Here is a 17060-nt window from a genome sequence, read left to right as displayed (position 1 = left end):
GGCTACAGTCTAAAAACTTAGGCTTCTAGGACGAGATATTTATGGAGCTATTTAGTTTCATTTGGCCACATTCTAAAAAATATAGCATGAATTTTTCATTTAGAAAATTTGAGGCATGGTCTTAATTACTTCTTAAAATGCACTAAATCAGGGCGCCTGGGTGGCTCAGTCAGTTAAGCGTCTCATTCTTGATTTTGGCTCATGTCATGATCTCAGGGTCCTGAGATGGAGCCCCACATTAGGCTCCATGACTGGGTGTGAAGCCTGCTTGGGATTCTCTTTCTCCCTCTCCCTGTGCCCCTCCCCCAGCTCATGCTCTCGATCTCTCTCTAAAATAAATAGATATTTTTAAAAATGCACTAAATCCTTTTTGTATGCTGGAGACTATGTTACACAAGGTATCATGGTTCCTCCTCCAGGAGGCTGAAGCTTTAAAGATAAGATGCAGAAAGATACAAAGAAACTAGTCAAAACGGCTATTGTCTAAATGCAAATGGAAGGAGAGAATCTCACCAGTGCTACTTCTGAAAGCCACTGGGAAACACGGCCCCTCGGGGCCCCTCGGGTTGGTGGCTGGGGATTCTGAAAGAGGCTTAAGCAGTGTTGGTTTGCTATTGATTGTCCTGTGGCTATGCTGGTATTGATGGTATTCTCCCCCCTACCGCCTCCCCCACCCAGGTCACCACCTATTTGCACAAAGACTACAACAACCTGTGGATTATCAAGAAACATAACACAAACGCAGGTAATGTGGTAGGGAACTGATGTTTCTTGCATTATTGATTACTCTGAGCCATTTTTAACATTTTTCATGCCTTCAAATGGTACGGAGATGGGCATTCCTGAGCATTCTTTGGCAATACCTTTACTGATCTCAGTTATCCTTTCAACAACAATTTATTGAGCACCTACTATGTTCCAAGCACTGTTGTCAACATAGGAGGTAAGAAGTGAGCAAGACAGATAAGATCTTACTTTTTTTTTTTTTTAAGATTTTATTTATTTATTCGACAGAGAGATAGACAGCCAGCGAGAGAGGGAACACAAGCAGGGGGAGTGGGAGAGGAAGAAGCAGGCTCATAGAGGAAGAGCCTGACGTGGGGCTCGATCCCAGAACTCCGGGATCACGCCCTGAGCCGAAGGCAGACGCTTAACCGCTGTGCCACCCAGGCGCCCCAAGATCTTACTCTTAATAGCTGTCATGTTGAAGCCAGAGAGCCCAGCCAAGGCCCACACTTAATTCAGCCTGGTTACCTGGACATGCTACCGGGGGCTGGTTGAGTAGCCCCAACTGAGGGCACACGGTGGCTACTGTCATTTCTAATGAGAGCACACTAAGCCTTACAGACCCCAGCATATGGTACAGCTCAAGTTGTCTTGATATGCTAGAGTATTGCTGCCCACTGGTCATCTCTGGACTGGACCAGTCAGTTGTAGATCTCAGAGCCTGTGCTGGGCTTGTCTAGCCTGGTGCTTGGGCCTTCACTCAGTACCTGCTGACCTGCCCCTGACTGGCCTGGGCAAAGCTGCTCTGAAGCACACTTAATGGGTTCTTGGGGCTTTATGACATGGGCTATATCCAGATCTTTCTTTGGTCAGGGAGCTAGCTACCCGCAGGCTGTGCCTTCTACTATAGCTGAGAAGAGAACAGAGGGCATCTTCTGCTCACCTCTGAGCCCCTGCTGATTGTCCTGTGTCCCAGGCATTCTCTATGACTCCTCCGTAAACCCCACCTGGCTCTCCGCCTTTCTTGAGTCAGCTACTCCTGAGCTTTTTGTGTGGTAGTGGGTGGCTATTCATCTAAATTCACCTTCTTTTTTCCTTTCCCCACCTTATATTGCTGCGGTCTTGAGACTAGAAATGTGACGCACACAACCACTGTCTCTGCCTCAGTAATATACGTTAGGACACCATTTGTCAGAGTCTGTTTCTGTCCCTTTATAATACCAGTATTGATTGTTTTGGTCCAATAGGACAAACGTAAGTGGCCTATCACAATGAGGGGTTATGAAGCAAGACCACTTTACTTCTAAAATTATGTGGCCATGAACCAAATTTGGAACATCTCTGATCTGTTATTCGATGTGGCTTCTAGTGTAAGGTGGTTGCATTTCACCCAAGGAACTAAGGCTGTGTGTGAAGGCAGAGAGCTACAAGCACTTTGGGAAGTGGGAGCCATACAGATTCAGGTCTTTGTGTTCTTTTGGTAGTTTACATGTTTCTAGTAATTTATCCATTTCTTCTAGGTTGTCCAGTTTTTGGCATATAGTTTTTCATCATATTCTTTTGTGATTGATTGTATTTCTGCACTGTCGGTTGTTACTTCTCCTCTCCCATTTGTGATTTTGTATATTTAGGTCTTTGTGTTCTTGATGCTAAAAACGCTTCTCCCCCCACATCCATGTAAAATGAAACTTCCCTCCCACTGACCTACTTGATTTGTCACCTTTGCTTATTAATCTTTTTCGGAGACCTTAAAGTCCACATAGGAGTGGGCATCTTTACACTTGAGTTCTCTAATTCTCTTAAAAACTAGTGATTTGTTCCAGCACATTTCTCTTTCCTGACCTTGAATGTTAGTGTCTTCTGTTTGGGACAGAAGTTTGCAAGGATCTTTTTGTGTTGCTGGTTATTGTCAGCTCCTTTGCCATTGTCATTGCCTTGCTAGACCTGATCGGACTTGGTTTCTAGATGTTGTGGTCCCTTTCTTTTGTCACTTCATCATTTTCTTTGCCTCACACTTAGCAATTTTGTTGCCAGAGACAGGATAATGACTGACAAAATTTGCAGCATTTAACATTGGACTCTGAGGACAGCTAGGCATATGGTCCTTTACATGGAATTAATTTTTGGAAAACTGTGCTTTTAGTATTAAAAGGAAAATCTTATTATTTGACTTCTCAGCTTAAAAACCTTCCTATGGAGGCTTTGGTGCCTGTCAGATAAAGACCACATTTCCTATCCGGACATGCACCGTCTGGCCCTACTTGTTCACAACCTCATCTATTCCCACGGTCTTTCCTGTCCCCCCCCCACCACCACCACACCCTACCCACTCATATGAAACCATTTGCTATCGGTCAGTGCATTTTGTTCTTTCATACATCTGTGCCCCACTTGTTGACCTGACAAAATTCTCCTCTCCTTGAAGAGTCTTTTCAAGCATATCTCTGAGATACTCTTCCTTGAGACAGTGAGGGGCCCTTTCTCTTTATTCTCCCAGCACTCTGTCTATACCTCTGGCACCGACCGTATTATACTATAACTCTTTACCTGTAGGCCCTCAATTCCTACTAGCCTAATGAGTAAATGATTTCAGATATCAATGCTTGTTTCTTCTTGGCAGATCCCCTGGACCCTTCCTTCCCAGTGGAGTTTGTAAGACATGGAGACATCATTCGGCTAGAACACAAAGAGTAAGTGAATTTGCTGTCTGGGATGAGTGAGTGGTATGGGCACCAATGGTAAGGAGTTCTGCAAAGCTGGAAATAAACAGAAGTCAGATTTGGATGAGGTTCTAGTAAATGGAACAAGGCTGCTGTGCTAGATGGGAAAGCCATTTTATGAAGTCTGGTGAAATAAGCAGGCCAGTTTTGTCCACCTGTTTTGGCTTTGGGGAGCTTTGAACATTGAAGGTACTGTTCAGTTTTCCTTTTTCCAGAAGAAAAAAAAATATTTGAGTTACCCAATGCTTCTTCTCAATTGGCTGCCTTTAGGAAGATGTAGAAGTCTGTTTCTGAGAATATGGCAAGCTGGTTTATTTAAGCAGTGTTCTCACTGAAAATGACAAAAAATGCTGGAATAACATGAAAACATCTTAAAGCATCAAAGAGCTGACAAGGCAGTGGGGAATTACCAGGCCAAAACCTAAGTGAAAGGGGGCAGGGGGAAATCCAGAGAAATGAGTGGGGGATGCTGCAGCCACTTCTGCCTTGATCCCACAACCTTGAGTTTCAATCTTTGGTTTTGACTGCCCCTTGAGAGAAAGAGTTGTAAATTCGAAGCTCTAGGCTCACCCAAAATGGTAAATTTATTAAGTGATTCTTCCCCCAAACTTGAGACCCCAAAGGGCTTGAGCAGGAGGAGCAGGGTTAAGGAGGGGCTGTCTCTGGTTCCTGAAAAGTTGTAACTACCAATTGATCCTCACGTGGAGTTGTGGCCCAAATTAATTTCATCTGGATGGTCTCAAAATCTTTAGGCCATGGATTTAAGTGCTATAATCCTAGACTGGTAATATTTTCTAGGTGCCTGGCTAAAAGCAGATGTAAATCCTCTTTTGGGAAAGAGATTGCCATCCATTCCCATAAATAGTTTTTCAGTGACAGTGAATAGTACATAGTAAAAAATAAGCACACAAGGAAATAGGGCACCATGTGCAAGAGCGAACAGTTACAATAGATAGCAGAAGCAGCCCTGCAAAAATTTTGTATACTAGAAACATCAGATATGGTGTTTTTAAAAATCAGGGATTATGTATATAGAAAAACTATAAGCAGTGTTTTTTTCCTAGTGGGATTATGGTTACTTTTTAATTTTTATTATTTATTACTTAATAAATTTCATTTTGTTTTATTAACAAATTAAAAGTTCTTTATTATTTATTGTTAAATTTTATTTTTGGAAATTTCCAGAATTTTTTAACGGACACTTATTTCTTATTGTGGATAAAAGTAAGAATTATTGGGGCGCCTGGGTGGCGCAGTTGTTAAGCGTCTGCCTTCTGCTCAGGGTGTGATCCTGGCATTCTGGGATCGAGCCCCACATCAGGCTTCTCCGCTAGGAGCCTGCTTCTTCCTCTTCTACTCCCCCTGCTTGTGTTCCCTCTCTTGCTGGCTGTCTCTCTCTGTCAAATAAATAAATAAAATCTTTTAAAAAAAAAGTAAGAATTATTATAAAAGTCACAAAGTAAATAAAAGCCAAATTAATCCCCCTTCCCCCACAGATCCCCACTTTGTAAAACTGTGATGAGGACAGAAAGAGTAAACTGGAGGGAGGAGGCCTACCTGGCTCAGGCATACCTAGATTACAAATTCTAATTTCTTCTCCCCAAAGCTGCCTCATGAGTCAGGCAAGCTAAGTGCTTCAGAGCCACCAAATGTGGTCATCCCCCCAGTGCTGAAGTTCACCCCTTTCTTGGGATGGAGTCCAGGACTCCTACCATCTGTCCCTGCTGGTTTGGGCAATTCTCTGATTCTCTGGATGTTTCTTGTGAGTAAATATGCAAGACGTTCCTGACATGTTGGATTTTATAGCTCAGATTCTAATTTTTCTTGCACTAACCAATGACTCTGAATATCCTCAGTAAAAGAGGAGAAGTTGCTCGTCTCTTTTCTCCAGGGTAATGGCATTACTCTCTCTTAACTTCTAGGACCTCTCGGAACCTGCACAGTCACTATCACGAGGCCCCCCTGACCCGGAAGCACTATCAGGTCACTGGCTATGGCATAGTAAGTGAGCAACTGGAATGTGAGCAGACTGTAAAAAATTGTGGGGCCTGGTTCAGGGCCACGTAACAGAACATATCCTCCCCGGAACTCTGGAATGTTCCTAAGGATGACAGGCTACACAGGGACTTTATGAACATTGGGAACTTTTTGGCTAGGCTTGCTGTGGGAAAAGCAGCCTGTGAGTCTGTTTGTCTCCATTGCTCCCCTCCCATAATAACCATGCCATTTTTATGTTCTGACACTTAATAAATGTCACATATGAATACTATTTGGGTCCCTGTTTAAATCACATTGGACATAGAAGCTGTGGACCCACAATATGATCCTAGGTGAATATATAAGTTTATTCTTTGCCAGATCCCAAGTCCACATTGGCTATATTTTTAAGGATTACTTCCCTGTTCTGCAGGGGGATGTTAACCACATTGCTTTTGGATTTTTTACTACCTTGGGGTGATGCAGTTAATAGAATAAGAAGCTCTAGGAGTACTTGTGGCTTGGGGAGTGACTTGGAAACAAAACAAACTAGAGAGGGCAGCTAGACTTAGGACTATCTTATGCTCCCTTGCAGGGGCTTTGGTGCATCAGTAAAGACCCTGGGTTCCTTAAGGTGCACTTCCCAACCCTCCTTCTGTTTGCTTATCCCCCAGTACAAGAGCCATAGCTCATCTCTTTCTTGTGGGCATGTCCCGAGGAGAATTAAGACACAAGTGTCTTAATTTCCAAAATAGAATCTCCAGGCCAAACCTTTCTGGCTTAAATGAGTGAGTGTCCAGATGGCCAAGTAATGGGTACAAATGGCCCAAACCTATTTCTGGATGTGGTGATGTCTTGAGTTTGGTTTAAGAGCAGAATTTAAACTCTAGGCCTGTGAAATGAAGAGTTGGACTGCAGGCTGCAGGAGTTACACTGCTTTTCTTAGTTGTGGTAGGGAGTGCTGGGGGAATGTCCATCATGTGGGATGTTTCTCTGGCCCTCTCGTTCCCCTTCCCACCTCATCCACTGAGGCCTGTTTTGTCTTTGACCTTTGTAACATGGTGGCATCGGAAAGGTGGCAGTCTCCCTTTCCTGACACATCTTCTCTAAAGTCATCTTACTTTCTTTGTATTTTTTCCTTGATTTACATGGCAGAATGGGACAGGGGACTCAAATGATTTCTGGCGGATTGAGGTTGTAAACAGAAGATTTGGAAACCGGATCAGAGTGCTAAGAAGTCGCATTCGCCTCATCCATCTGGTCACAGGTTGTGTCCTGGGCTCCTCGGGAAAGGTCTTGCCTAAGTGGTGAGTCTCTGGGGTTTTGATTTCCCAACGGAGGCTCATGCTTCTCCTTTCACACTACAAGGAGTATACCAGAAGCTTCTGTTTCCCAATTGTCAATGTTCACTTCATGTTTTCTTGTTTTTAGTGGTGGATGGAGGGAGAAAAGGCATCACGTGTGTTACAGAGCACAGAACTCCAGAGTTCCTTTGGTATTTTATGTGTTCTGAGAGTTGAACAGAATAGTTGTTCATCTGGCTTGGACCTTCCAAATACTCTGGGCCTTTCTAAAGTGGGAATACTCTATGCTGGACTCTTCCTAGGATAGTCATGGAATATAAAAGAGTGAGGTTGAGAAAAGCATGGCCACTGGGTTGAAAAGAGCAGGGTTCTATAAATTTAAGAGATTGCGTGACTCTCTGGTGAGTTTCATGTCTTCTGAGAGACCTCTGTGACTGCTTTTCACAGGGGCTGGGAACAGTTGGAAGTTACTTGCACCCCATACCTAAAGGAAACCCTCAACTCTATCTGGAATGTGGAGGACCATATCAATCCCAAATGTGAGTGAGATTACTTCCTGGAAACATTTATAAGTAACTCTTGTCTTAGAAAAATCAACCTTCATAGATTCTGCTGCTACTTTATCTCGCTGTCATTTCCTGCCTTTTTTGAACCTAGTCTCTTCATACGAGTTGTCTCAACAGGTAGCTCCTTTTCCTTCCCATCCATGTCAACTCCCCATCCTCCTTAAACTCCCCCTAGAGTGATCAGTGACCTCACTGTGGACCAGTGTTTCCTCGTCCCATTTTCCTTGCCTCTTGCTAGATCTGACGCTTCTCCTTGCCACCTGCAATGCAGGTCCACCTGTCTTGTCTCCTTCTGGGCTTTTCTGTCCCCTGCGCGGGGATACCTCCTACCCTCAAGCTTAGAGCAGGCTGGTACTTTCCCTTTATGCCCCTGTGTAGAGCTCCTCCCCTCCCCATAGCCAGCTAACACTTTTACAGAAAGCGGTGGCCATAGTCCTTGATCTGAGCCCCAGTATCTGTACTCCCAGGCTCCAATTTGATGATTCTACATCAGTGTCATCTTCCACTTGGTAGTCTTTGGATCTGTCATTTGTCCTCCTCAACCACCCCTTTTAAGCGTCTGCTTGATTTCCCCTCTCTGTGCTTCCCATTTCATTCTTCTTGCTACCTAATTTAGCCAACCAGCTAATTAATTAACTATTAAACAACTCTTTAGTGAGTACAGTGGGAAGCCTGGGGGCCCCAGGGATACACTGGTGAATGAGGTGTACTTGGTCCCTGTCCTCACAGACCAGCCTAGCAGGGAAAGCAACATTTGAGCCTGTACTATAATGAAGGGTGATGGTGCCAAGAGTGGTGGCAATGCTGGGGACAGGCCTCATTGTCTCTTGCTTTTGTATTTCTCCAAATGCCTCATGAGGGCTTCGCACAAGCTGAAGGAACGATCAAGAATTGGGCCAAGCTTTCTTCTGTCTCCTTAACACTCTAATCTACTCGTTAGCCAACACATCAGAAAAGCTACACTCGGACTCCAGGTGTGGTGTTGGTACCATGGACAGCTGTGACAGTGTGTGTGTGACCAAGGTTTTCTTCTCTGTCCCCTCTTTGTCTAGTGCCAAACATCAGCCTGGATGTGCTGCAGCCCAGTTTTCCTGAGATCTTGCTGGAGTCCCACATGGTGATGATCCGGGTACTGTGACCCTTTCTCATTGGAAGGCTTCTCTATGAGCTCTTGCCCATCCACAAATTTGCATCACAAATCAGTAACCATGGTATAGATCGACTGTCCCCTGGTGGAGGACTTTGAAAGGGTCTCGCTTCTGGTTTACTTGGTCTTCAAAGGCATTTCCCTTATTGCAGAATGATGACGGTGATGATGACAATGGTGACGACAACAGACATCAGTGCACACTTACGTAGCTCTTATGTGCCAGGCGCCACTCTAAGCGCGGTGCCGCACTAACTTATTCAGTAGTTATCACAGTCCTATGGGGACTCTTGTCCCCACTTTACAGATGAGGGAGTCGAGGCACAGAGAGATTAAAGAACTTGCCCAGGGTCACGGAACTAAACAGAAGAGATGGATCCGGGCTTCAGAGCCGGGCTGGCAGGCTTTCAGAGTCCGTGCTGGTCACGCCCACATTCTGCTGCTTCGAAGTGATTCTCAAATCTCTTCAAATGGCAGAGCCCCTGAAAACCAGAGTGCTCTTGGTTGAAGATCTTGAGACATCGATAGCTCATTCTATCATATGAAATTGGAATAAATTAGGATGACTAGCTGGTCTGAGCATGTGGTTTATCTGCAGCATAAAATTCCCAGCACGAGCCCACTCATGTCCCCAGACTGTTCAGGGGGCGTGGCTGAGTCTTTTGTAGGTTTTGTAAGACTCATGGTTGGTCCTCGCCATCATTAGTATCTGACAGCAGTCCTAGCCTCAAAGCTGTAAGAACAATTGAGAGAGGAGATCTTTAAGTTGAGAAAGTTCTACCCACTAGCTTAGCTTCTCCCCTGTGCAGTAGAGAAAGCCTGCTGCAGTGTTGATGTGTAGGGGAAAGCCAGTGTCCTGCAGGAATGGTGTTTAGGAATGTATCTTCAGCCAGGTATGTGATGGCCACTCCACACACAGGGGTGCAGAGAGGTATAGTGCTGGTTATTTGTCCCCTGCTGAGCATTGTCAAGAGGACTTTCCTGGAAGTGATTATGTAAGCTGTACTGAGTAAGTATAGTTGATTTATTTCACCAGATTAGATAAAAAAATTCAAATTTTGTCATTTCTGCACATTCGAGGTGATGACTTGACATTAAGTGATCTCTGGGTCACTTCTTCTCTGACTCCCTGCTTGTAGCTGTCACTGTGGCCTGATGACATAGCTCTTTTGAATATGTGCCTGTCAGTCAAAATATTCCATGTCTGGGTAAGAATTTTAAGACTAAGTCTAAATAGTCTCATTTCTTCTTTCATTATCTAAAAGGTAGAGCCAGAGAGTAAAAGGGCATCAGGGAACTTTCGTATTCAACCAACGTAGAGTCAGGGTGGGGAGAGTGATCAAAATAGTCCAGATGACGGAAACTGCACGGGAGAGGGCTTTTCTGCCTGCTGAGTCGAGGGTCTGAGCTCTGTGCAGAGAAGGCTGCCTTGCCTGCTGAGGTCAGCTAGAATGAGCCCGCTCTAGAGTTTAAGCATAGAGAACGATGTGTAAATGCATAGGCCTGTCATGGTTACAGACTTTTCCTCCCTTCCATGTCTTGGATTAGTAAAGGAGCTGGATTTCTGAGATTAATGCAGTGAACAGGATGCCCCTGGTTGGTTATAGCTCTGGCTGGAGTCCCCGAGTCTGGGACCGAACTGTAGTAGTTTGAAGGAATCGATTTCCCTTAGCAGCTCCTCTGGGGCCCAGGATGAGTCATTCTTCGTTCTGAGCCCTTCAGTGGAGAAACCCTGACCTAACTCATAGCACCTCACTTCTGTTCTCGGGAAGTGTCTTCTCAATTTGTTCTGATAATGAGGCTGCCACCACTCCTGGTGCTTAGCATCCAGGGTCCTGATCTTTTCCTTCTTGTTTTTGAAAAGCCCTGATTTTGGTGTGTACAGACTGTACACCCAAGTGTTGGACAGTCTCGGCTGCTGGATTAAAGGGGCTGAGTCTGGGTCCTTCAGGCTAAAGTGTGCACTCTGAACGGCTGTACTGTCACTCCCAGTGGGTAAAATGTATTCTTGGGAGGCAGAAACCCCTTAACTTTTTAATGTGTGAAGCGTAGGTATTCATCCAATATATAAACACGTTTACTGTAGAGCCGTGGTATTCAATATCATGGGAGGCATTTAGAAACAAAAAGTCTAAAAATCCCCAGGAAGGGCAAGAATGGAAAAAAAAAAAGTTGAGAAACACTAGACTAAAGTAACTTTTTCCAAGTTCAGGAACTCATCAGAGTGTCTGGTTTTGTGTTTGAAATTGGCCTCCAGAGGGAACAAGTACGCCAGCCTGATTTTGTATCTGTCTCCCACTAGCCCTCTTGACACCTTCTACTTGGTCTGGAAGACAGATTATCTGTTTTGTGCTCACAGGAAACGGGTCCTTCTTTTTTCTCTCAAGCGTAGTGGGTCTGAATGTACTGTCTCTGGTGGCAATGCAAGCTTGTGTGTTGGCAGAGTAAGGCAGTCGTAAGCAGGTGAACAGTGACTGAGAACGAGCACCAAATTCTTCCCTGCAAGGGAGGGAGACGGGGGAGGTTTCTCTTGACAGGTGGGTATCTGTCAGAGATGCCCATTCCTCACATTTCCGTCAGCTCTCTAGATCTCTGCCTTGACTAGCTTTTTTTCTGCCACTTTCCTGCAGGGGAACAATGGCCTCAAACCCAAGGACAATGAGTTCACATCCAAACCCTGGCACTGGCCTATCAACTATCAGGTAGGTCTCGAGGCTAGAGCTGCTCCCAGGAAATGGAGCCAGAAAAGAGACCATTGAGGCTTGGTGAGGGTGGGGTGGGCCAACTGGGCAAGGCCTGACCTGGCATGAGGTGGCCGGAGACAGGGCTCTGTTTTCTGTCCTGGTTCTGACCTGGCCTTCCCAGAGAGCTCACATAGAATCAGCACTTTCTGAGCCTCCTGCCCAGGCTCCCTGTCTGGAAGGGAACTGGTCTTCCTCTCCGCCGCAGCACATGTGGCTGGGATGCACTGGGCTGTGGATCAGCAGTGTGTCCTCTGTCCCGCAGGGCCTGCGCTTCTCAGGGATCAATGATACAGACTTCCGCGTGTATCTGCTCGGCAACCCGGTGAGTGCCCTGCAAGCTCCCTACGTGGGCCCTCAGCCTGGGAACTTGGGGGGCTGTGGCTCTCCTCTCACCCGCCTATTCTCCTTCCCATGCAGGTGGTTTGGTGGCTGAATCTGTTGAGCATTGCCCTCTACCTCCTCTTGGGGAGCATCATTGCTGTCGCTGTGCAGAGAGGGGCACGCCTGCCTGCGGAGGTTGAAGGTCGGTGCCTTGGGCTGGCTCTCCCCCGACCTAGCAGCTGGCCGGCGCCTGTACTGCTGATGGGCCGTTCTGCCTTCACCCCCCTCTTTCCCCTCTCCTTCGCTTTTTAAAGCTCAGTCACCAAATGCCCAGTACCGTGTTAAACACTCCATCCTCCCAGCAGCCCTGGAGAGTAGAACATTCTTACCCCCATTTTATGGCTTAGGAAGCAAAGGCACAAAAAGAAGAGACTTACCCAGGACCTATACTAGTAAGTGTAGAGCTGAGGTTCAGACCCAAGTAGTCCGAATTTAGAGCCCTCACTTTGTACCTCAGTGCTCTGTATAGAGCTGCCCACCTTTTCTCCTCTGTCGCTCTGTGTCCCGTGGCCCTGTCCTCTGGTGGCGTGGGGACCACAGCCCCTGAGATGTTCCCCTGTGCAGCTTCTGTGTGAACTGCCACAGCCCTAGACCCCCCTCCCCTCCATCCTCATCTCTGACTTCATCTCTGCCCTGTCTGCCACTGCAGAGATCTGTACGGCAGCAACGATGGGGGAGATGGTGGTGGGGTGGGGGCAGCTGTCTGTGGGGCGTGCCGCGTCTTGGTTTCTTTAGAGGCTGGGCTGCCTCCTGCTGCTGTTCGGTGCATCTGCATGGGTACCGAGGCCTCTCCAGGCAGATGCTGAGCCACGCTCTCGGGGGCCAGCTGCTCGTCTCGTCCAGCGACTGTAGGCTTGCTCAGCGGCTTGCTGAGTATGCTCCAGATGAGGGAGGCAGGCCCAGTAAGGGCACGGGGCATCGTCTAGCCACCCAGCAAGGGAGGGGCAGAGCTGGACGAGAGCCTGGGGTCTCTGCCCCCTCCCTGGCTGCTGACCAAGCTGTGCTGCTTGGGGCCCAGGGCTGTCCCAGGTCCTGTTGCAAGGAGGCGGTCAGCTCCTGCTCGGCTGGATGCTGCATTACTTCCCATTCTTCCTGATGGGCCGGATCCTCTACTTCCACCACTACTTCCCGGCCATGCTCTTCTCCAGCATGTTGACAGGTCAGCACTGCCTACCTGGACTCGGGTGAGAAGGGTGGGGGAGCAGCACTGAGGGGGTTCTGTCTGCTTCCTGACCTGGGTGGCTTCTTAGTGCTGCATCCCGGGAAGTCATCCTCTGACAGACCGGTGCTAGCTCTGTCTCTCTTCTTTCTTCTAGGGATTCTGTGGGATACTCTCCTGCGGCTCTGTGCCTGGAGTCTGGCCTCCTCTTCCCTGGCCAGGGGTGTATATGTGGTGGGACTCTTGAGCCTGCTCCTGGGAACTGCCTATAGGTGAGTATCCCCTACCCCTTGCATTGCGGCCCCCCTGCTCCCCACCCACAGCTCTGATGCCTCTGCCTTTGATGCGTCTTAGAATCCCCTGGGGTGCTTTTAAAGCATGCTGGTGCCTGGGCCCCATCCCCAGAGGCTCTGATTCAATGGAGCCAGTTTTCAGAGCTCCCTAGGTGACCCTAAAGTGGAGCCGGATAGGAGAAACCTGGCGCTAGCTGCGCCTTCTTTCTTTTTGCCCATGGGTCCCAGCTTTTGTACCACCCCAGCATACCGGCTGCCTCTCTTTAGTCATCTTGGCTCCCCACTGGACAGCCCTAGAGGGGGTGGGGAGAGGGGTGTGGGGTGTGGCTCAGAATAACTGGAAGGAGGGTGTTGTTTGGCAAGACTCACCACCCCCGCTTCTTGCCATCCTCACAGATCCCCTATTGAGAGTCACTGGCCTTTAGGGGCCGGGGAGGCAACGTTAAAGTGTGAACAGGAAATGATGGGCCTGTGACCTGAGGACACATGCACATTTTAACAAATACTCTGAGCCAAACAGCCATGACCAGACCCCGGGACTGGTCTCTCCCCTGGGCCTCCTGGGAGGAGCCCTTTCCTTGGTTGTCATTAAGCCAGCATCTGCTAAGCTCTCGGACTACAGTGTGCCCACATGGTGAACTCAGACATTGTGATGAGGAGTGGGTCTTGTAGGTGGAGAAGAGCTGGTAAGCTCCAGCAGGGGCTGCTGAATTTCAAAGCTCTGTGGGGCCCCTTGCCCCTGCCGAGGCACTGCGTGCCAACCGCCTCCCTCTGGATTCTCTCTTAACAGCTTCTACCTCTTCCACCCTCTGGCTTACGGGATGGTGGGTCCCCTAGCCCAGGACCCCCGAAGTCCCATGGCGGGACTAAAATGGCTCGAATCATGGGACTTTTGAGACTACTGCTACTCCAGCCTGAGTCCAAGAACTTCTGGGGACAGCCAGCTGTGCAGCCAGTCCCTGGACCCTCCCAGCTGTGGGCAAAGCCTCCCGAGGAGCCCGAGGAGTTCTGCTGCCTGCCGGGATCAAGCTCTGGGAGCATACCCCGAATTTAACCCAGCACTAGGGAGAGCCGCAGCACTGTCTACAGAGATCCCACCACTGGGAATGCCCCAGCAACAGAGGACATCTCTCAGGCCCGTTGCCCCGAGTGTGCAACATAGGAAGGATGAGTGTGTGAGAGAGTGGGCATGAGTGTGTGGGAATGGGAGGGTTCATTTGTCCATATACCTGTGGAATATAGACCGTGTCTGTGGACAAGTGGGTGTCATAAACTGTAAGAAATAGTCCAGGGCTATAGTAGTATTTTCTGGTATTTCTTTCACACTGGATTTGGTTTGAAAGCAAGAGCCATCAAAAATTCTCTGACCTCCAAGAAGGCTGAGCTCAATGGCCCTACTTTGGAATATCATCAAGGGCAGAGCAGAGGGGGCCATTAAAGCTCTGCAGCCCTTCTCTCCACAAACAAACAGAGCTGAGGGCCCCTGAGCTGGAGGGCTGACCTCCCAGATGCTTCCCCAGGGGGCAGCTGCTGGGAAGTCTCTGTGGCAGCAGGTGGCTGCACTTCCTGCCTGCAATGTGCACAGAGGACTGGGCTCTGGGGTGAGGCAGCCGAGAACTCATCAGCCCTTGGTTCCTTGCTCTCCGAGAATATCACATGATGACTGGTGGGAGGAATGGCGTCCTAGCCTTGGCTGCTCTGTGTTCCCAGGCCCTGCGTGCCAGAGGTGGTTTCTTGCTGTGCGTCCTTTTCCCTCTGCATCCAGCCTGGCTACGAGGTGGGGCAGATGCATTCTCCGCATGGTTGGGGGAACCTTTGGGGCCCCTTGGCAGCCGAGGCTGGTGGGCAGCAGGGCAGGGAATCTCTGGTGCTGGGCTGGGCTCCCAGTGGGCTGCTGCAGCCCAGCTGGGTTGATGTTCCTGTCGCTCATGAGGTGTTCCCCACTTTTACTTCTCTAGTCTTCCCTGCTGCCCTGGATGCATTTCATTTCATTTCCCTTTCTCTGTGTCACTGTTTCACCGACCTCTTTCTCCCAAAGACCAGAGCACCTAGAAATGCAGCAAAGCATCTACTCTCTACCACTTTAAAGCCCAAGCAAGAAGCTCAGAGCCGCTCCTTTCACTTCCTCCCCAAATGGAAGAGATTCAGAAAACCCTTGGGTCAGAACCGACCCAGCCTCAGGCCCGCTCTTCAGGCCGCCTGCCTCCTGCCGTGCATGACAGAGTGTTTTGTCTCTGGGGACTGTGATGCTTCCAGGTTTAATGATGAGGCTCTGCCACACTTCATCTTCCCTCCTCTATAGCCCCCACTAGTTCTGACAGGGTCAGAGCTCTTCAGAGCATCTTCGGGAGGCGGTTGCCACGGAGACTGGAAATTGGGCCCAGGGACAAGCTGTGCAACGTACTGGGCGGTGGGGAGGGAAGCTTCTGGCCATCCTTAGCCGTTCAGACCAGCCATCATTAATGTTAATAGAGGAAATGCAGCAATGTCAAAAGCAAGGCAGTTTTGTTAATTAGATCTGGGGTGTGATGACCTCCCTCTCCCAGGGCTGCAACCCTCTTGACTTCCCCTGGCAGGAAGTGCTGCCTGTGTGCTGAGTATGGGCTGTGGGCTTAATTGCGCTTCTGGAAGGGGAGGAGAGCAGGGATGGAGAACCTCTGCTCACCCTTTCTACCGCACCACTGTCCCTCCTCCCCAAAGATGGAGTTGGTTTCTTCTGAGCTGGGTGTGGGTAGCCATCTGGGTGGGTTCTCCTGGAGGGAGAATGCAGGAGTGTGTGCTTGCTTCTCAGCCAAGAACAGTGGCCCCGTGACAACTGGGACGTGGCTGAGGTCCCCTCGTACCTTCTTATTTGCTACTAGGAACTTTTTGGAAGGGAGGAACTCTCAAGGAGCCAGAGGGGCAGCCACTCTGAGTGAGGGTGAGGAAGGAGAAAGCTCAGCCAGCTTCCTGCCCATGGCTCCCTCCTAATTTGGCTACACCGGGGACAGAGGGTTCCTCTGTCTCTTCTGCGTTCCAAGGATGAGAGAAGAATTGTTGGCTCACTCCCTCCTCTTCCTCTTAGCCCAGACTGGCAGACACTTCCTGAGGACAAGGCTGTATGGGTTGATGCAGCTCCCGGTGCTCAGGTTTGGTCGGTGGAAGACGCTGGGGAGAGGGGAGATCAAGGTGGTGCTCTGAGTGTGGGCTCCAGTGCCTAGGAATTGGCGGAAATGTGACACGCCCCACACACCTGCTGGTGGAGGAAGAAGGTGTTTGTTAGCCCAACCTCCAGCCAGCTTTTTGAGCCACGATTTTATATATAAAAAATAGTTTCCACGGATAATCAGAGGCCATTTACTTTTGTAATAAATAGCTCTTGTTTTGAATGCCATGGTGTTTTTCTTTTCCTTAATTGAATCTGACTTTCCTTCGGGTTCCCAGAAAGAAGACAGGAATGTTTTGAGTGCAAGAACCATTCCACTGTGTCTCAGTGTTTGAGGCCATTCTAATTTGAGCAGAGCCCCTGGCTGGCCAGGTGAGCCTCGTTACCCCGGGGGGCATTTGGGCCCTCACATGTACAAGGTTACTTGAGTAATGTTGGTTGTACTTTTGTTTTAACTTATTCCAAAATAAGTAGGAAGCTGGACCTTACTTTTTCTCTTGTAACCCGCCACACAGTAGGGCAAGGAGCGTGAGAGAGTGACAGTCGTCCACTCCTGAGGCAGCTGTGTGGCCCAGCACGGTAGCAGCTTCCATCGTGCTCACCAGAGGCCCCATCCTGGCAGGGGTCTTCTGTTACCAGGGGTGATGTGAAGGGTCCAAAGGACGTGTGTTGGCAGTAGGCAGGGAGGAGAGGAGTAGCACTGCTCTGTGAAGTGGGGGTGGCCTGACTCCCCCTCCCTCTTGGGACCAGAGTGGCTGAAGGGGGTGGGGAGGGGCTCATGCAGATCTTCAGGGGATGGAAAATGCCCAGTCGAGGCAGGTTAGAAAAGGACCAAACACTTCTTGACTGGCACAGCTTAGTTTACCAAGCTCCAACGCCTCTGTGACCCCCTATCCTC

The 17060-nt window shown here is 48.8% G+C and overlaps 1 protein-coding gene across 4 annotated transcripts in view; it reads left to right on the top strand.

Moving 5' to 3' along the window:
• The window catches only part of POMT2 (protein O-mannosyltransferase 2), a 40609-nt gene extending 26550 nt beyond the window's left edge, over positions 1 to 14059 (top strand). For 3 of the 4 annotated variants that reach the window (XM_045807744.2, XM_087856150.1, XM_087856149.1), the window contains 12 exons: positions 679 to 745; positions 3347 to 3416; positions 5369 to 5447; positions 6579 to 6730; positions 7175 to 7266; positions 8346 to 8422; positions 11071 to 11142; positions 11447 to 11506; positions 11602 to 11707; positions 12584 to 12724; positions 12882 to 12996; positions 13808 to 14059. In XM_045807744.2, coding sequence (XP_045663700.1) covers positions 679 to 745; positions 3347 to 3416; positions 5369 to 5447; positions 6579 to 6730; positions 7175 to 7266; positions 8346 to 8422; positions 11071 to 11142; positions 11447 to 11506; positions 11602 to 11707; positions 12584 to 12724; positions 12882 to 12996; positions 13808 to 13913 — 1137 coding nt within the window. In that variant the 3' untranslated portion in view covers positions 13914 to 14059. The remainder of the gene's footprint in view (positions 1 to 678; positions 746 to 3346; positions 3417 to 5368; positions 5448 to 6578; positions 6731 to 7174; positions 7267 to 8345; positions 8423 to 11070; positions 11143 to 11446; positions 11507 to 11601; positions 11708 to 12583; positions 12725 to 12881; positions 12997 to 13807) is intronic. The other variant, XM_087856148.1, reaches the window with a different exon arrangement.
• The last annotated feature ends 3001 nt before the right edge of the window (positions 14060 to 17060 follow it).

The sequence above is a fragment of the Ursus americanus genome, chromosome 26 (genome assembly GCF_024610735.1).
Source record: "Ursus americanus isolate L20-20 chromosome 26, mUrsAme1.1.p, whole genome shotgun sequence".
Taxonomy (NCBI): domain Eukaryota; kingdom Metazoa; phylum Chordata; class Mammalia; order Carnivora; family Ursidae; genus Ursus; species Ursus americanus.
The sequence above is the reverse complement of the archived record's forward strand: the minus strand, read 5'-3'. Positions and strand labels throughout refer to the sequence as shown.